Source organism: Protopterus annectens, chromosome 5.part0 (assembly GCF_019279795.1).
Source record: "Protopterus annectens isolate FY-2018-M chromosome 5.part0, PAN1.0, whole genome shotgun sequence".
Taxonomy (NCBI): domain Eukaryota; kingdom Metazoa; phylum Chordata; order Ceratodontiformes; family Protopteridae; genus Protopterus; species Protopterus annectens.
The window spans coordinates 1,839,735,474-1,839,756,529 of NC_056735.1; the positions used below are offsets into that span (position 1 = coordinate 1,839,735,474).

General features: G+C 42.6%; 1 protein-coding gene across 2 annotated transcripts in view; it reads left to right on the forward strand.

Moving 5' to 3' along the window:
• SLC25A15 (solute carrier family 25 member 15) overlaps nucleotides 1-21,056 on the forward strand; it is a 423,035-nt gene that overhangs the window by 224,120 nt on the left and 177,859 nt on the right. For both annotated transcript variants that reach the window (XM_044071660.1, XM_044071659.1), the window contains exon 4: nucleotides 16,015-16,152. In XM_044071660.1, coding sequence (XP_043927595.1) covers nucleotides 16,015-16,152 — 138 coding nt within the window. The remainder of the gene's footprint in view (nucleotides 1-16,014; nucleotides 16,153-21,056) is intronic.

Below are 21,056 nucleotides of genomic sequence, written 5' to 3' on the forward strand. Positions count from 1 at the left end.
AAAGCAGATGTTTGCTTCAGCTACCTTCTCTATTAGGGTGCTGAATTACTTGGCCAATGTTATTAGACTGCAGCAGGACCTGGTTAAAGAGTACGCTGAGTCTCCCCCAGAGTCCATGTCGGCCGAGGATTTACGGACTTTTTCGGCGCGTATGGCCACTTTCAAATCGGTGTCAAATACATCTATGCAGCTACTCTCCCATGCCACGGAAGGAGCTGCTAGAGCTAGCAGGTCCGATATCGCCTTAAGGCGTCATGCCTGGCTTCGGCTTTGCAATTTTTCAGAACCTTTCAAGGAGTCCTTCATAAATGCACCCTTTGACGGTTCTACCCTGTTCGGGAAGACCATCTGCGAGACGCTGGTCCAGACCGAGAAAGATGGGGAAACGCTGTCAGCCGTCAGAATCCGCTTCTCTACCCCTCAAAGGTCCTTCTTCAGGAACCAGTGAGGGCAGAAGAAGATGTTGTTCCGGAAATCTTAGCAGGCCCAGAACGCTCAGGACTCCTTCTCCCCCAGAGGCAGAGGGAGACAAGGTGGACGCATGCGCAGAGGCGGTCCGAAGAACTTCGGGTCACGGGTACCCTTTTCCGACCGACCCGAGCAGCATTCCTAAGGGGTTGCCCGACTGCTCCCCTCTGGAGGCAGTCGGGGGACGTTTCTCGAGGCACCTGGTTCAATGGGAGTCCATCACAACAGATCGCTGGGTGCTTCAGATAATATCCAGAGGCTACTCGATCCCCTTCATAAACAAGCCCCCTTACTCAAGGCACCTCCCAGATGTTCCACCCACTCAAAGGGAGGGAGGCTCAATGGGAGTCCATCACGACAGATCGCTGGGTGCTTCAGATAATATCCAGAGGCTATTCATTCCCCTTCATAAAGAAGCTCTCTTACTCAAGGTGCCTTCCAGATGTTCCACCCACTCAAAGGGAGGCTGCAGCTTTGGAAATAGAAAAGCTGTTAGAAAAAAGAGCCATCCAGCATGTGCCCCCAGACCAGTCCATATTAGGCATCTACTCCAGGTTCTTTTTGGTGCCAAAAAAGATGGGGGACTTAAGGCCGATTCTCGACCTGTCAACAATGAACCTTTTCATTGCCAAGGAGAAATTCCGGATGGTTATGCTCCAATCCATCCTGCCCCTCTTGCCAGGAGGAGGACTGGATGTGCTCCATAGACCTCAAGGATGCGTACTACCATATACTCATGGACAGATGGTCCAGGAGGTTTCTCCGCTTTCGGCTAGGGGCCAGTTATTACCAGTTCAGTGTCCTACCCTTCGGTCTCACCACAGCCCCCAGGGTGTTCACCAAGGTCATGGCAGTTGTAGCAGCCCACCTGAGGCTCCAGGGCATACAGGTCTTCCCGTACCTAGACAACTGGCTCCTCACCGCCCCCACCAGGCATCTACTCTCTCTAGCCAGGGACTTATTCCTCCGTTTATCACCCCAGTTGGGGATCACTATAAATGTCAAGAAGTCATTCTTTCAAACTGTTCAGGTTATAGATTTTATAGGGGCCAGGATAGATTCCCTTCAGGTCAAGGCTTTCCTAATGCCAGACAGACTTCACAGCATGGATCTACATGTACTAGCTCTTCTTTAGTCTCCTGCTCCCCCAGCAGAGTTAGTCCTGAGAGCTTTGGGGTCCATGGCGGCAGCGATCAATTTGATCCCTTACGCTCGCCTGCACATGAGGGCTTTACAGTGGACTTTGCAAGTCCAGTGGTCCATTCTACATCATCCACTAAACTTGCCGATCCCCCTCAGCAGGGTTTGCAGGAACTTCCTCATGTGGTGGCTCCAGTCCCGAGACCTTCGGGGAGGACGACCGTTTGTTATGCCCCTACCCCAGGCCACAGTGACTACGGACGCATCCCGCCGAGGGTGGGGGGGGCATTGTGCGGGCAGGACTGTCCAAGGCACATGGACTCATACAGAGACCGTTCTGCATATAAATGTACTGGAGATGAGGGCGGTCCTTTTAGCGTTGCAGGCCCTTCATGCCTTCCTACCTCCGGGGACTATTGCGATCCAGTCAGACAATATGTCAGTGGTCTGGTGTATCAAAAAACAGGGGGGAACCAGGTCCTACCCTCTTTGCCGGGAGGCCATGAGAGTTTGGGAATGGGCGATCTCCACCAACCGGTTCCTGTTAGCGACGCACATTCTGGGTGGGTCCAACATTCTGGCGGACAAATTGAGCAGAACTATTCTCTCCCCTTACGAGTGGTCTCTGAACTCTTCTGTAGCAGAACAGATCTTCCTCAAGTGGGGTCAGCCTTGCTGCAATCTCTTCACATCGCCTTCCAACGCGAAGTGCAGTGAGTTTTTTGCTCTAATTCCTCCATTAGGGGAAGCCCCCAGAGACGCTCTAGTGCATGCTTGGCCGCCTGGTCTTCTTTATGCGTATCCACCACTTCCGCTGATGACAACATTTTTGCAGAAAGCTCGTCGGTTGGGGAGCAAGATTATCCTTATAGACCCGTTCTGGCCTCATCAAGTCTGGTTCCCCTGTGTACGGTCTCATCTCATAGCTCCACTCTGGATCTTGGATCCCATTCCGGATCTGATCTCTCACCCCTCGGGAATGACCCCTCCGAATCTGGACGAGCTCAAGCTCGCAGCTTGGCTGATCCAGTTCCCTTAACTGCCAGCACTCCCTGTATCTCTTCCCTAGTCAAGTCCATTCTGGTGGCGGCACATAAGCTCTCTACCAAGAAGATTTTCAATAGTAAATGGAAATGTTTTTCCATTTGGGCTTCACATAAGAACTTGGATCCTTTTACTGCTCCTATTCCAGCGGTTCTAGAATTCTTGTCTCATATTTTTCAGCAGGAGGCCAGTTCATCTACTGTAAAGGTTCAGCTGGCTGCTATTCTCCATTTTCATATTGGGGACAACTTTGGTTCTCTTGCTGCTACCAGAATTTGTAAGGCCTTTCTAACAGGTACCTTTCTGTTGAGACCTCCTATCAGAAATTCATCCCCACCGTGGCACCTGACCTTAGTTCTTCAGGCGTTAGTATCGCCTCCGTTTGAACCTGCAGCTTCCGTTGATCTGAAGTTCTTGTCCTTTTGGTAGCCATTACCTCAGCCAGGAGAGTGTCGGAGCTTCAGGCGCTTTCTATCAAACCTCCATATCTTGTTTTTCACAAGAACAGGGTATCTCTCAGGACTAATCCCTCCTTTCTTCCCAAAGTGGCTTCCGAGACAAACATTAATCAATCCATTAATTTGCCAGTTTGTTTCCCCAATTACCAGAACAAGGGGGAGTACAAACTTCATTTACTGGATGTTCACAGACAGTTACGTTTTTATTTACATCAGGATGGCTGTCTTTTGTAAATCTGACCAACTTTTCGTCTCCTTTGCAAAACCCTTTCTAGGGAAACCGATTTCTAAAGTAACTCTTGCCAGATGGATTTCGTGTTGTATTCTCTTAGCATATAGAGAATCTGGCTTGCCAGAACCAATGGGAGTTCGTGCTCATTCTACGTGTTCTATGGCAACGTCTGCTGCATTCTGGTCTAGAGTTTCCCTGGATAACATTTGTTCGGCGGCTACCTGGGTGTCCTCTCACACCTTTATTTCTCATTATAAGCTAGATTTGGTGCCTGGAGGAAGGGCTGCTTTTGGCTCTGGAGTGCTCCTGAATATTCTACCTTGAGGACCTCCCAAGATTTTGGGTAGCTGGGGACTCTGTCCCACAGGTTGCTGATCAAATGAAGTTAACTACTTCAGATAAAGAAGTTATGTACTCGCCATAATGTTCCATCTGAGTAGGTAACTTCATTTGTCAGCACCCCCCCCCTCCTTCCCCCTAACCTGAATAGTTATTTAGCTGAACTCGAGGTTTGGATGCTCGAGTTTTGTTTGTCTCTGAGTCAGGTTGTTCTCAGGTTGTTAGTTTGTTTTGTTGTTTGTGCAGGTGGCAAACACGATCTGAGGATTGGAAGGAGGTTGCAGGATAGTATGGGTAAGGGGGTGGAGCTTGGAGCTCGGATCTTTAGCTTGGTATGCTGCCGGCTCGGATCCGTAACCCACAGGTTGCTGACAAATGAAGTTACCTACTCAGATGGAACGTTATGATGAGTACATAACTTCATTTTTTAATTCTATATTCAGAACATAGCTTATTCCCAACAGTTTCGTTTTGTGAACTTTAATGTTGTAACCTGAAATTTCTGCAAAATTTCTCAGAACTACATGCAGATAAGGGATATCTGTTTATAAGCTGCAAGGAGTTATCTTTTAGGATCTGTAGTGTGGGCTATTTGTTAAATTTTTGTTACAAGAAAAGAACACTGCCTATAAAATTCTTAATGTACAGCTAACTTTTAGAAAATGAATAGTAAACATCCAAATATCTTTAGAAATGCAATACCTTATTCCAAGGCAGAGGCATCAGCCCATTTTTAGTGTCATCCTTCAATCTCTGCCAAACAGAGATAGTGGCTACAAAAAATTGTTTAGAGACATCACAGAAGCATTCATCAGAGAGCTCGAGAGTAATATTTTCACCCCCACCCTGATAATCCTTAATTTCGGTAATCTACCCATAAATGTAGGCTATTGCAACAGTGGTCTAATGTTGAACAGGTGTGTGAAGTAAACTTGCCATAAAAGTAGATGCTGTAATAAATTACTCTTTCAGTAGCCATCTGCTTTCAATTTCCTGTCTGTCTTTGATGGTTTGCCAGGGTGTGTATTAATGTAACCCTTTATACATTTACTTATGTGCATATGTTTAAGTTTTCCTTTCCTAACAATTGCATTTTAAGGCTGCATCTTTTCTTGAGCCCCACAACACTTAGGGTGCATGGAAGGTGTCATGAAGCTTTGAAAGCTGGCCGGTGGTCATATCCTTAACACGATATAATTCCTACAATTTAAGCTACTGCAACAGTGATCTAGTAGAATATCTACTGTTACGCTAAGTTTACTTACACAACTGTATTAGCTTCAGCTGCGAGGAGATATCTTTGTTAATGGTTATAGTTATTCAGCCTTAGCTGTTCATTTGGCAGCAATATGTAACTTTGTCAAGGTCTAAACTCTGCTTCTGTAGCATCAGTGAAAGTCTGCAAAACATTAATAGGAACTTTCTTATTGAGCCCAATCTTCAGAGAATCCGTTCCTTCCTTGGATCTAAACTTTATTGTAGAAAAACTAACTCTGAGTACAGCCAGTGGAGATCTTAAATTCATGGCTTGGAAAACATTATTTTAGTAGCTATTACTCCTGCTAGAAGGGTCCCTGAAATACAAATCTTATCTCAGTCCCCTAATTTTGTCTTTCATAAGCCCAGGGTTTGTCTACTTGCTAATGCTACATTTATGTCACAAGTAAACTTATGAGATAAACAATCAGTCTACCAGTCTTCTTCCCACATTCTCAAGTATAGAATAAAAGGTGCATTGTCTTGAAATTCATAGCCAGCTTAGATTTTATCTGCATAGAACCAAAGATGCTTAGCAGAATGGCCAACTTTTTATATATTTTGCTTCTCATGGAATAGACCAAAAAGTGTGCAATGTCACTTTTTAATTACCTTTTGCTGCACTAAATACAACAAAACGCTGACTAGCATACCAAAGGCCCATTCCACAAAAGATGTGTTAATTCTTTAGCCTTTTTCAGGAATTCCTCTGTTGATGACATGTGTGCAGCCTGTCTGTACAAGTTGACTGGAAAAAAGATGACAGGAGTGCTGATTAAAACTCAGAAATGGGTATCCTGTCTCCCTCTCCATGTCGAGGGTGGCAAAGGCTTAGCCCCTTTTCCTCCACTTCACCTGCTCCTTCTCATAGCTATATTCCAGTACCATGTTTTATGTAGCCAGTGTTTCAACCTCTAAGTCTTAGGTTAGCACCAATACCACGTATTGTGTTGGCACTGACTACTTTATGTGTGTTGGTGACATCAGCATTAATTCTGATGGTGCTGACAGTCTCTAGGACCCAAATTGCCTCCAGTATTGATACCAGCAATCTTTGTGCCTTTTTGTTAATCTAGTATAATGACCTTTGTGCCCCTAGTGCTGAATCCTTCCTTACTACTACTACTACTATTGTCCTCGATCAAGGGTGCTATGCCATTGAAGACAGAGACTCTTTCAATGCAGTCTCTCGATTGGAGTCAGTGGAAAGCCAATCATTAGACTTGGAGGGCACCATAGAGGAGTCTACAGTGATGTTTGCCCTTCCCAGCAGCAACCATACATTTGACACTTTGGCCCCATCATTTTCTTCCCAAACAGAGGCAGAGGGACAAAAAGCCTTTTAGGGATAGTATCTAGCTTAGATTTGTTTTCTCCCATTTGGATGATGCCTGTCTGATTCTGTTGCGGGAAAGAAGGTACACGATGAAGCATTTGCATTTGAATGTCCCCCTGGAATCCACCCTAGATATAGATTTAGATGAGAGAGTGGTCACCTCCATATCTCTTTCTGATGATCCCAGGTTGGGAAAGATCCTTGTGCTGGTGTGTTAAGGAGTTCTTGCCCAGTGACCTGGTCTCCCCTGAGGAGAAAATATTATAGGTGGCTTTCTATTTTCCCCTTTCAGCTTCTTGAGTGGTTTCCCCTGTAAACTATATGTTTTTTGTTGGTCTTGCAGAGGGATTTGTCAAGAGCCCAGTGTGGTAGAACTTATACCAAGAAGGCCGGACACAATCCTCCCGCCTACTAGAGACTAGCAGTATTGGAGAAAGTGCCCTTGACCGATTCTATTGTGGTAGCTCCAGGCCTCAAAAAAAAAGCATAAAAGAGCCTAGTGGTCCATATCTCTGACAAAGTCTCAGATAGCGGAGCTCTTTGAGAAGCATGTTTATGCATCAGCTACCTTCAAGATTAGAGCTGTCAGTTACTTGACACACATTGTGAGGTTTCAGTATGACCCACTGGAATAAACATTAGAAACATTGACCAGGTTGAATTGCAGCTTTCAACTCTGAATCTTGTTCCCTTGCTCTGGATGCGGCTTTAACACAATGTTGAAGATTGAACAGCACATGCCGCCAGATCAGGCACTACCATGAGACAGTACACTGGCTTTGTCACTGTTCCTTTGTGGAAACTTTAAGACATCATTTCATAGTGCTCAGTATAACAGCTCATCATTATTTGGGCCTTAGGTTAAAGAAGATCTTCAGGAAAGTGAGCAAGAAGGGAAGATGCTTACTTCTTTTGGGGTGAAGATAGTGAGAGGAACTTCTGTATCAGTTAAGCCCAACAGCCCCAGTTCAAGCAACAGTGTTCTGATAAAAGCCAACACAGATGTGATGGGTGTCAGTGTGGATGCTACCCCAGATGCAGAGGTGGTCCACAGAATGCAGGTTTCCATAGTGTGCCATCAGGTGGCCAACTACAAAATCCTGTGAAGACTGGTCTGTCTCCTCCTGGATGTAGTCAAGGGTCATATCTTCCTCCATCTTCCAGCATAGTAGGCTGTCTCATAAGACAAGTGAATTAGGGAGATTGTATCCAGAAGCTACATAATATCATTTCTTCCTACAAAGTCTGACTCTGTACTACTCCCAGACCTCCCACCCCCATCAAAAGGAGGTAGCAAGCCTGTTAGAGAAAAGTGCAACACAGGAGGACCCACCAGACCAGAGAGACTCCAGAGCTTACTCTGTATTCATTTTAACCTCCAAAATGGCAAAGGACATCAGGCTGATACTGTATCTCAGTTATATAACTCTTTATGCAAGAAAAAAGAAAGCATATTCTGGATTATTATAATGCAGCCTATCCTGCTTGCAAAAAAGAAGATTAGATGTTTAAGATTACCAAGTACTTGCAACAAAAGCCAGGGCAACCCAGGTGGGGTAACCAAGGTCTTCTGCTGTCTGGATGACTGACTACTTTGTTGAAGATGCTAGGATCCAATCACACAAGCTATTTATCGCTTCTTTTGTTCCTTTCTTGGGAATTTTGGTGAACATTGCAAAGTTCCATTTAGAGCCTTTGCAGGCACAGACTTTTATATGAATGATGCCGCTTGGACAAGAGGACCTATCAAGCAAGCTTTCTTTCAGATGGAGCTAGTACTGTGCTGAACAGTGCAAGTCTTCTGACACTCCCCCAAGTGACAGCATTATTGTACCTGAAAGTGCTAGGACTGATGGTGGGTAGAATATTTATCCTACATAGAGTATCACATGCAGGTTCTTCAGTGGGCAGTCGGGGTCCAGTGGAATCTAAATTCAGACCCCATGCCCACAGTGATACAGACATCCAAATCTTGTCCCCATCTTCAGTGGTGGCTACATCAGTGTAGACTTGTTCAGGGCTGTCCATCCCTCTCCATAGTGACAGTCTCAACAAACACTTATGCCTTGGGGTGGGGGAGGGGCAGATAGTCCAAGTGACTTATTCATGACAAGATGCCTCATTGTTTATCAGTATGTGGGAACTGAGGGTGAACCATTTTGCATTGCAGGACTTGTAGACGCTCCTTCCTTATGGTGTATTTGCCATTCACTCCGACAATATGGTAGTGGCTTCCTGCATCAACAAGCAGGATGGTACTCGCTGTTGCCCTTCCTATTGAAAGCCACTAGAGATATGAGAGTGAGTCATGTCATTTTTCTGCTTTTTCATAGCAATACACATCCCCAGTCAGGCCATTTAACTACCAAACATGCTCAGCCACTGCTTACTGATACTCTACAAGTGGTTCCCTCGGTCAGTAAGTGACAAACACAATCTTTTGCCACTGGAAGAAGCTTTGTTGCAACCTTGTTGGCTCTCCAACCAACACCACATGTGGCAGTTACTTTTCCCTTACCACCCTTCCCCAGAGGTGGCAGACATCTCAGGGACATTATGGTGCAGACATGGCTTATGAGTCTTTGTTTCCCTTCCATTTTCCCTAATTATGAAATTTCTGCAGAAAGTAAACTAGAGGAAGACCAGGCTCATTCTTACAGCCCTCTTTTGGCTTACGCAGATTTGGTTCACCCTGATTTGGCCCCATCTGTTAGAAGCCTCATCCCTCTCAGACCTTTCATAGGTCTTTTGTCTTACCCATCCAGGAAACCTCACACAGACCATCATTGTCCGAATCGAACTACATATTTTTCCGCTTCTGCTAATGGTCATGAATCCATTTTACCCTATTCAAATGGTCCAAATCTTCACAGACTCTGAAAAAATAACTACTTGAAAAATCTGTCAAAACAGAATTTGGTATTTAAGCAATTAACCAACAAGTAGACTGGTATTCATCTCCCATCTCCGTGATGTTACAGTGCTTGGCTAATATCTTTGTTCCCAGATCTAGTTATTTTTATGAACAAAGAACTTAGCTTCCACTTCATATTTTCACCAAGAAATGAATTCTTCTTCCCTAGCATCTCTAAAGGTTTGTTATGCTTTTTTTCAGAGATGCCTTTCTGTAGGGACTCCCCCTTAGAGACCCCACTCCAGCCTGAGGCCTAAACTTGTTTTGAAAACCTCATTTTGAATCTGCTGCTAAATCAGATCTGTGTTTTATATTATGGATAACACTTTTCTTTGTGACCAGTTTCAGAACTCCAAGCTGTATCTTCTAGACCACCATATGTCACTTTCCATGAAGACAGAATTTCATTGCACACCAATCCAGACTTCATGACAGAGGTAGCAGCATTATTTATTAAGTATTAAAAACTAATCTCTGACAGAACATAAATCTTAGTTTTCCTTTTGCAGCATTCTGATATAAAGGATATTGTTTATAACAGTATTTAGATGATCTTAGTCAATCACATTTTTTTCTAGACAGAACAAAGGATATTAGGAAGGATGATCACTTCTTTGTTCTTCATAGTCAGTGTTGCGGTACTGATTCTTGGGTCTTCCTGTCATGTAGAAGCCTGTGACCAGTCCAGTTTCCAGAGTCTTTTCAGCATCTGTAGCCAATGGACGTGTGAACACTGACTTAGACGTCCGAGTGATAAGGATGTCTGTTGGTGCCATCTTTAGTTCTTTCTAGCTGCGAAGTCAGATGCGCTTCACATGTGTTAAAAACATTTGCAGTCCATCTCTTGTTTTTTTGGAGTGTCTCCTTCTTTCAGTCAGCAAGTACCACATTGGGGATTTTCTTCTATAAGTTTAATATTTAAAGTCAGTAATTGCTTGAAGTGTGGGAAGCAAATCCAGCATAAAGATTTTCACATGTTTTGTTTGTTCTGCTTGGGACCTCAGCATGGTTTCTGCAATTGTCCCGACTGTGCAAAATTCCATGTGGAATTTTCAAACGTAGGGCCTAGGTATTAGCCACCTATGTGGAATCCTCGTCTTTGGTTTCTCTGGTGGCATCACAACCCACTGCTACTTCTAGGTCTTCACAAACACCAACTTCTGCTAGCGGCATTCTGAAGAAGTGGAAATATGAAAATCAAGGACTCTGACATTTCCGATAAACCTGTGGGTCTAGTCCCCAAGTCGACCGACCCAGGTGAGTCTCTTCTGAGCCCCCTGGTCTGATGACTCCTAGGCCTGAACCCTCTTACAATGACCCCTCAGGAGACTACCATGGTTTTTGGCCTACCTACCACTGTTGCCACAATACAAATGTCTTTCGGGTCTGAGGTTGCTCAACAGACCTCAGCTTCAACGTTCGGGTGGTGGGTTCCAAGGGAGACGATCCTTGTCTACCTCAGCTACCAAAAGTTTAGCCAAAGACATGATCGGATGACCATAACCTGTGGTCATTCCTTCTAAATGGACATCTAAACCACAGTGAACCATTTCACTTCGCCTCTGCTTTCAACCACTTCTCAGACTGAAGCCTAAGATTTCCTAAAAATAACACAGGAATTCATGATTTTTGAAAATACAGGGAGCCCTACAACATTTCTGCTACTGAAGCCTCCCCATCCAAAACAGAGCAAGACGGTGGCCTTTAAAGACTATTCAGATTGCAAAGGCTGAGAAGATGAAGAGGAGTTGTCCTAGTTTGAGCACCTACCACTGCAAACTTATCCAAATTCAGACTCTGACACCCCCTCTTCTGCCTACCCCCCCCCCCCCCCAGGACCTTTCTTTCAGGGTTCCTTCATAGAATGAAGGAGACTACCTTTGCCTTATCTTAGGCCACCGACTATCCCTTCTGTACATATCGCACTGGATGATGCCTTTGAAAACATTGCTTTACATCCTGATTCTTTGCCACCTGCACCTAGGAAACTGGACAAGTTTTACAAAGTGCTTAAATTTCTTAAGCACCTTTGCACAAATCCCAAGGCTGATTCCTTAGTAGTCTCTACCTAATCCACAAACTGTGTACTTAAGGAGCCAATTGACTAGATAGATTGTACCTCTGCCATGTTTGCAGTTCAAGCAATGAATTGCCAGTTCCATATGCTAGGGTACCTTGAATCTCTCTGGGACAAAACCCTAGCTAAAGTTGACTCTATTGTGGATAGAACCTTATCAAAGTAAGTTCAGGAGAAAGCAAGAGAAGCTTTACAAGTCTCCAGATACTCCCTAAAGTGTGGTTGTGATACCTTTATATGCATCATGCAGAGCAGCTGGTCATCTGTGGACATGCATGGCTCAGGACCCAGCCCCTGTCTGATCAGGTAAAAAATGAACTATTGGATGCTCCATTAGACAAATAATTCCTTTTCAGACCTCCAACTGAACAGGTTTTTGAGAAACTGGATAACAAAGGAAGGCAAATAAAAACTGTGAAGGAATGTTATCTGTCTTTGACACCAAGCTAAATTAGGAATTACCCGTGAAAACATTGTCCTTTCTCCCTCAGACAGGACAAGGCGAGGCTTCCCCATGGCAAGAGACTAAGACAGTTCAGGAAATGGCATCCAGATCAGGAGCTCCACAATGGCTACCCAGCACAGGGACCAACAATGACTTTAACACCAGCCTCCCACACAACTACTGGAGGATATTCTTTCAAAATCTGTGGCAAGTCATCACCAGGGATCAGTAGGTCCTCAGCATCGTAAAAAGGGATGCTATATCCAGTTCAGGGAAATCCCACCATTCTTCGGCATTCCAAAACCACCAAAACAACAGGAAATACTGTGGCAGAGTCTCTCAGTAGGGATCTTCTAGACCCCAATGAGTGGATGCTGAAAAGAGGTTTTCCTGGACATAGCTTTACAGTTGCGGGAGGTCCCTAACTAGACCTGTTCATCTCTCACCAGAACAGACCACTACAAAAGTACTGCTCCAGAAGGAACTTGGAAAATAGGTGCCTTCTCTTTCACATGGACAAACTTGTTGCTGTATGCATTCCCACCTTTGCCTCTGATCCCCAAGGTACTGATAAGTCAGGGCAGACAGACTCAGCATGATCCGATCTTAGTGGCCCCCTTCTAATGGAGACAACACTAGTTCTCTTTTCTCTTGACCCTTGGTGAGCAAATATTCTGCACCCTAGCACAGGAAGCAGATCTCCTCTGTCAAGCCAAGGGATCTGTATTCCATTCTATCCTAGCCACATTCAGGTTAACACCTTGGAAGATGGGTTTTTGACACCAAGGAATATCTCCTCTCCTAGGGATATGCTTTCCATTCTAAAGGAGGCAAGGGAACCCAGTACCAGCAAATCATGTCTGGTAAAATGGAAAAGATTTTCCATCTTGTGTCACAAGAACTCCAATCCTTCTCAGGCAGTCTTCATCTCAGTCTTTCTTGGAGAACCTTTCTGGCCTGCTTAAACAAGGACTTTTTCCTACTCCGGCATTAAAGTACATGCATCAGCCATCTCAGCTTTGCCTGCACAGTGCTCCACCTATTTTCTGACATCACTACGTGAAGCTTTTCCTAAAAGGAGTAATTCACTTGAGACCCCCCAGAAGGAACCTTATTCTTTCCTAGGATCTAAATTATGTGCTAGAGAAACTCTCCTTCCCACTTTGAACCTGCTGCCACTATCTCTTTAAAAATGCTGACTTGGAAGACCACTTTCCTTATCACATTAACAAGGAGAATCTGAGAGCTACAAGGCCTCGTGTGCAAAGAGTCTTTCACTGACTTTCACAGGTAGGTTTGCCACCCCTCCGTTTTTCTTCTGGACTGTCCGGAAATCAAACTGATTCTCCAGTAGTCCGGAAAACACTGTACAAACTCCATTATTCTGTTTCAAAAAGGAAACAGACCATCGGAGTTTGTAAATCGGCTGATTTAGTATGCTTTTTTTACAGAAAAGCATAGTAAATCAGTCGAAAGCAGGCAACAGGAATGAAAAAAGAGGGCGTTCCCCACCGAGTGATGTCATCGCAAAGTCACAAAATGGGCGGAATGTGAGCCGGAGAGGGGTGGGCGCAGTTACTGGTGACATGAGGGGTGTGGCTTTACTTCGGTTTTAGCCACAAAGGAAGGTGGCAACCCTTATTCACAGGAATTTATTTATTTTTATTTTATTTTATTTTACATTTGTTAACTGGGAAAGTCCGACATGGAACAAAGCCAGTTTTCAGCGTAGGCCTGGGGAGAAACACTCCAGATGCATATCTTTGTAAAGTGGGAGGAAACCAGAGCAACCGTATGAAACCCACACGAACGCAGGGAGGACATGCAGACTCCAGACAGAAGGCACCCCAGCCGAGAATCAAACCGGAGAACCTGTTGCTGTTAGGTGACAACGCTACCACTGCACTACTGCACCATCCAATAGGAATAGGGTAACCCTTAGAACAAACCCATCTTTTTTGCCTGAGCTGATTTCAGAACTTACCCTAAACCAAGATTGTCCACCTGCCAGTCTTCTTCCCAAATCCACAGAACAGGGCAGGGAAAGTCCTTCATTCACTGGATGTGCACAGGCAGATCATGTACTTTCTAGACAGGACAAAAAAAGTATTAGAGCAGAGCAAGATAAACAGGACAGACCTGTCTCCAAACAAACTAGTTCCTTATGGAAAGCCAGTTGGATTAAGTTCTGTTACTTCCACCATGGAAAAACTCTGCCTGGGCATATTAAAGCCCACTCCATCAGACATGGAGGCACTACCACTTCTTTCCTCAAAGGAGTCCCTACCCAGGCCATCCTAGAGGCAGCCAGTGCACAGACAAAACACTATAATCTAGGCAATGTCTCCAGGGTTAGAGCAGGTTTTGTTACTGCCATCCAGCAAAACCTTATTTCCTAGGATCATACAGATGACTTACCACTCAACTGTTGGCTTTGGGAGTCCTCCCAAGAATCAGTACTGCAACATTGACTATGAAGAGCATAGTACATTTGTGTCCCACTTACTGTAATTGCAGATATTCAAGTAGATCAGTGTTATAGTGCATACTTCCAACCCCTGTATTTATTGACCACTTTTCTTCCACTTGCTGGGTGCAAGGGATAGAGGAGTTCTCTGCAGATTGTCCTCTTTTCTCCATTTTTCCCATCTCTGCCTCCTATGATCTTCCTCCTCCTCCTCACTCCGATTCAGACAACTGGGGAAGTCGAGCTGTCCTCAGGTATCAGGCTACTTGATGACTTGCGTAAAAAGACCTGGAAATGGCACCAGCGGTTGCCTTTCTTTTACCCTGACGTCTAGATATCAGACTGCAGATGTCCGTTAGCTAGGGATGTTGCAAAGAGTCTGTAAATTGAGCTAGTCTCAGGATCCTGCATGGCAGGAAGACCCAAGAATCAGTACTGCAACACTGATCTACTCAAACATCTACAGTTACAGTAAGCAGGACACAGCTGAACGTTTCTCTTGCTTACAACTGAGTGGGAAATGCATTCTGTTGGTTAAAGATAATACAGCAAATCGTTACTTAATAAACCCAAAGCACATTTCACTGTAGTGATAGTGAATTCTTTTTCAGGAATGCTGCAGTGGATGATATCTTGGCTGCTGCTGCATAGGCTTCACTGCTTACTTTTGCAAGATCCTATACGCTGGATGAGACTTCCTTTGTCCAGGTCTGTCTTTGGAGCTACCATATTGACATTTTGATGCCACCCAAGAGGGTTATGCTAGGGGTTGTGCTGTATGGGTAAAAAGGACACAGTGCATTATGTAAAATACAAAAGCAATGTACTTGTCATGTTAGATCTTCATGATTGCATCCATCCGCTTCAAAAATCAACCCTTCTTTTCCCCTTCCTTCATAGTTCTTCTGCAGAGAGGACAGCTAGATCTGACCATTCATGTATAAAATGGTAGTAGGATGCAGTGGTTCCTTAGTGTAGTCTTGTATTGGAGGAGAAAGGCTATTATGGGACTAAAGGAGTTTACTTGGCAGTTTTAAAGGTGCTGAGACTGTTGTCTGAAGCTGACAGTCCTGTGGTTGAAGTGTTAGGACATGGGATTATTTAAAATCAAATGTTACGGTAAGTATATAACTATCATTTCCCACCTACTGATAAGACTCAGCAGATTCAATGACCTATGTTTTCTTGAGGAATGTAGTATAACTACAAGGTTCCAGAAGCTGGGCATTCATGTAGCAATGCTAATATTCTGCCATCCACAATGGAATGCTTCCTTTATGTTGACTTTAGTTTTTAATAATTATACTGACTTGAATACTAATGTAATTTATGTATTGGAGAAGAATTCAAAATAGAGTATGGAGGAGTTAGCTTTATTTCAAGATGCACAACCGCTAATTCCAGCATTGTAAGATGGGTACTACATCTTGTTAAGGGAAGCAACCACCCTACTGGAAACTACTTCAAGACATTCATTTTCAAAGTATGCTGTTATGGTTTTGTGCTTCTCACAGCTACACCTTCTCTGGTGTTTAAGTATGCGGTAGTGGGAAGGCAAGATTTACATTGCTTTTCATTTGCTATACGTAATGTTATTAACACCCTTTGATCCCTCCCAACATGATTCATCCTTTTGCTGCTTCTAAAACAACTAGAGATTGAGGCTGAGAAATTGAGCATTTATCCTGGCTTCAAATGTAGCTGATATTTGGTAAGCATATAGCTGAATTAAAAAAAAATATATATATATATATATATATATATATATATATATATATATATATATAAAATTATAATTTGTATGAATGATAACAGATAACTTATGTTTTAATTGCAGTGATTTACAGAATGCAGCATCTGGGTCAGTAGCCTCTTGGTTTGCCGGGCTTGCTCTGTGCCCAACTGAGCTGGTGAAGTGTCGCCTTCAGGCAATGTATGAAATGGAAGCTTCAGGGAAGATACCCAAAGGACACAAGTATGTATTTTATATGTTGATGTTCCTTTGAGTATTTCATTCTCCTCATTTAACTTTTCTTATATGTTGTAATTTAATGAAATATCCCATAATATCTTCAGTCTTTTTCTTACTGCGGACAAATACTTTGTGTCATTTAGTAATGATCTGCATTCTATTATCCTAATATGCTTAACAAAGTGAACTTTGCATCTTTGTTTAAATGTAACTTCATGCCTTAAAGGTAGTGTAATTGATGAAAAAAAGCATTGGCTAATGATGCATGCTACCATTTTGGTCTTAGTTCTCAGTAATATGTCAGGCCAACAACAATGGCTCTATGCCTCAGTCAATCATTGCGCCTTCATGGATGCCTGTTCACTGGGTTAAACCAAAGTGGCAATATGCAGAGAAGTCTGATACAATACTGTCAGAGTGGACTGACTGATGTCAGTGCTTTAGATTCAGTACCAGAGATGTCAAACACTGTATTAACTAATGGGCTGAGTCTAGCTGAGTTAAGTTATGGTGCTTGGAATTAAGAAAGAGCAGCAGATGTTAAGGGAGATGTGTAGTCTTAGTCCACAGTGAATATATTGCGGAGGTTTATATATAATTACATGATGCTCATTTCTTTCATTATTTTCCCTGTAAAGCATTTTAATCAGTTAGCAATTGTTTTGTGTAGAGTATGTGAATAGAGTCTTCAAGGGTCTGTAAGTCTCAAGTTTGTGTGTGTGTGTGTGTATACATACACACACACACACACACATATATATGTATATATATATATATATATATTTGTGTGTGTGTAAATATGTATGTGTGTGTGTGTGTGCATATGTATGTATATATATATATATATATATATATATATATATATATATATATATATATATATATATGGTTTCACTTCATAATCTCGAAATGCTGAAGTCTTGAATTTCAGCATTCCGAGACCATGAAGCTGAAAATGTAGAATGCCGAAAGTGCATAAGAGCGAATTCGAATATCTCAAATCCGCTTATGCATTTCCGGTACGTTGTGTGAAGTGTATGGCTGGTATGGTGTCTGAAATTGAAGGTGAGTGGGTGTTTGTGTGTGTTTTTGTACTTTGTATGTATGGGTAAGAGTAGGGAGGTGTAAATATGAGTGTGAGTGTTGGATTTGTTGGTGTTTGTGTGTATGTGTGATGTGTATTTGTGTGCGAGTGAGTCTAGAATGCTGTGGTGTGAGGTTTTTTTTTTTTTTTTCATTATGTTCGATCTCGGAGTTGGTATATATAAGCCACATGGGGGATGCAGGGGGCTTGCCCCCCTGCGTATATGTAGTGTAGGGTTGTTTGGTTTGTGTGCTGTGGGTGGAATGGTGTGTGTTATATGGTGTATGGTGCATGTATGTTCATAATTGTGTTATTCGGGATTGTGAATGGTTCGGCTTCATAGTTTTGAAATGCTGAAATTCAAGATTTCAGCATTTCGAGATTATGAAGTGAAACCATATATATATATATATATATATATATATATATATATATATATATATAATTTATTTATTTATTTATTTACATTTGTGGACCGGGAGAGTCCGACTGGACACAGGTCCGTTTTCAGCGAAGGCCCGGGGAGAAAAGCTCCACATTATTGTTTGCATTATACAGTTAAAAAAACATAGCATTTAAATATAGACATTAGTCCAGTTAAGGACGCAAGACAAGAAAACAGATGTAAAACAGCTGTAGAGCATAGTACAATTTTAAAATATGGTGACATATACTAAACATGGTTAAAAAGTAGTTGAGATTCATCAGTGAACAATTGATACAAACTGTTTTTGAGTTACATAACAGCCATTAGCAGTTGTTGCTACAAGAAGTTATTATTATGTGGTAGGTAGCTGGGAACATGAGTAGCCAAGCTTGCTAAGAGTAGGTTGTTGATAGGGGGCTGAGAGAGGTAGTGGGTGGGGGGAGTGAATGGTATTGGGGGGGGGGGTTGCAAGGGCATATCTGGCAAGTTTTGAAGTGTGATTTTAGTAAGGATTTAAAGTGGGTGCAAGAAGTTACAGAGGTAATTGAGGATGGGAGGGAGTTCCAGAGTTTGGGTATAGTGCAGGAGAATAATGCTTCTCCAGCAGAGTTAATGGCTCTTGTGACCTGTAGGAGGTTTTAGTGGCTGGATCTTAGTGGTCTCGTAGTTATGTAGGGTTGGAGTAGATTCTGGAGGGATGGGACTTTTAGTGGTTGGTTTATTAGTTTGTGGGTGAGTGTGAGTTGGTACCATTGAAGGAGGTGCGGGAGCTCTAGCCAGCCCAGTTCTGCTAGTGAAAGACAGTGGTGAGTACGGTAGGAAGCCCCTGTGGCGAATTTGGCGATTTTGTTGTAGCAGGTTTCAAGCTTATTTAGATCACATTGTCTAAGGTTAGTAAATATTGGAGAGGCATAGAGTAGGGTAGAGATAAGATGAGAATTTGCTACTGAAATTTTAGCTGCTTTGGTAAGTACTTGCTGATTTCTATATAATGCTCCTAGTTTTTTGTGCAGTTTTTTAATGGTCATGGAAATGTGAATGTCAAAGTTCAGTTTATTGTCTGTTTCTACTCCTAGTAATTTGGTGCGTTCCGTAGGATGGATGGTGGTGTTGTCTTTTGCTGTGAGCTGTCTAGGGTAAGTTTTTGGTGGGTTGGAAGATTAGTAATTTTGTTTTGGTTGGGTTGAGTATTAGTTGGGCAAGAGATAACCAAGTTTCAACAGAAGAAAATGCTTCCTGTGTGACTTTTTGCAGTTCTGGTAGGGAGTGGGCTGTGCAGATGATGGTTGCGTCATCTGCGTATTGTATGAGTGTGCCATGTGTTGTGGCTGAGGCTAGACTATTGGTGAAAATAGAGAAGAGTAGGGGTCCCAGAATGGACCCTTGGGGAACTCCTGTGGAGACTGGTAGTTGAGGGGATAGGTTGTCCTGCCAAACAACTGCTTGTTATATATATATATATATATATATATATATATGTATGTGTGTGTATGTATCACTCTCTCTCTCTCTCTATATATATATATATATATATATGTGTGTGTGTGTGTGTGTGTGTGTGTGTGTGTGTGTGTATAGATATATATATATATATATATATATATATATATATATATATATATATATATATATATACAGTGAATATAAAAGAGTACACACCCCTGGCCAGGTTTTTGTGATATAAAAAAATGAGACCACAGTAAATCATTTCAAACTTTTTCCCACCTTTAATATGACCTATAACCTGTACAATTCAATTGAAAAACAAACAAATCTGTTAGGGGGAAAAATATAAAAAATAAAAAAAAACATACAATAAGCTGGTTGCACAAGTGTGTACACCCTTAAACTAATACTTTGTTGAAGCACCTTTTGATTTAATTACAACATTCAGTCTTTTTAGGTAGGCGTCTATCAGCATGGCACATCTTGACTTAGCAATATTTTCCCACTCTTACTTGCAAAAGACCTCCAAATCTGTCAGATTGTGAGGGCATCTCTTGTGCACAGCCCTCTTCAGCTCACCCCATAGATTTTCTATTGGATTTAGGTCTGGGCTCTGGTAGGCCATTCCAGAACTTTAATTTTCTTCTGGTGAAGCCATTCTTTTGTTGATTTGGATGTATGCTTGCGGTCATTGTTGTGCTGTTGATTTGGATGTATGCTTGGGGTCATTGTTATGTTGAAAGGTGAAATTCCTCTTCATCTTCATATTTCTAACAGATACCTGAAGGTTTTGGGCCAAAGGTGACTATTTGGAACTGTTCATAATTCCTCCACCTTGACTAAAGCCCCAGTTCCAACTGAAGAAAAGCAACCCCAAAAGATGATACTGCCACCACCATGCTTCACCGCGGGGATGGTGTTCTTTTGGTGATGCGAAGTGTTGTTTTTGTGCCAAACATTCCTTTTGGAATTGTGGCCAAAAAGTTCGACCTTGGTCTTATCAGAACATAACACATTTTTCCACATGCTTTTGGGAGACTTGATGTATTGTTTTGCAGATTTTAGTCGGGCCTGGATGTTTTCTCTGTAAGAAAAGGCTTCCGTCTTGCAACCCTACCCCATAGGCCAGACATATGGAGAATACAGGAGATTGTTGTCACATGTAGTACACAACCACTACTTGCCAGAAATTCTTGCAGCTCCTTCAGTATTGCCTTAGGTCTCTTGACAACCTCCCTGACCTGTTTTCGTCTCGTCTTTTCATCAATTTTGGGGGTACATCCAGTTCTTTGCAACATCACTGTTGTCCCATATTTTCTCCACTTTTTGATGACTGTCTTCACTGTGTTCCGTGGTATATCCAAAGCTGTGTAAATGTTTTTGTACCCTTCTCCTGACTGATACCTTTCAGCAATGAGATCCCTCTGATGCTTTGTAAGCTCTCTGTGAACCATTTATTTATTTATTTATTATTTATTTTACATTTGTTGACCGGGAGTGTTTGCCTGAGCCAAAGCCCTTTTTTCAGCAAAGGCCTGGGGAGAAAAGCTCCAGTACATACTTAATAACCATATGGTACAAGTTACAAGTTTAAAAAAACAAGTGGTGAAAAAGCTTCAGTACATACGTAGTAGAATGGTAGATTTTCACAAATGTTTTACAAGTGGAGTTACAGCAGAATTGGTTTAGAATAGTTAAAGTAAAGCAAAAGTGACAGTATAGTAATTCAACAAATAAAGGTAAAAAATGCATAAAAACAATTACATTTTCTGAACATTTACAGGAAGATGTCTATTCAGAGAGGCGTTTAATGAGTGGGAAATTGTAGAAGGAAGGTCAGAGGAGAACCATGGCTTTTTCTGTAGCAGGCAAATGAGTAAATGTCAGGAAATTCCTACTAGGACAGCTGAACTTTCTTTGGATTTAATGGCAAGTGTGTACCCAAGAAGA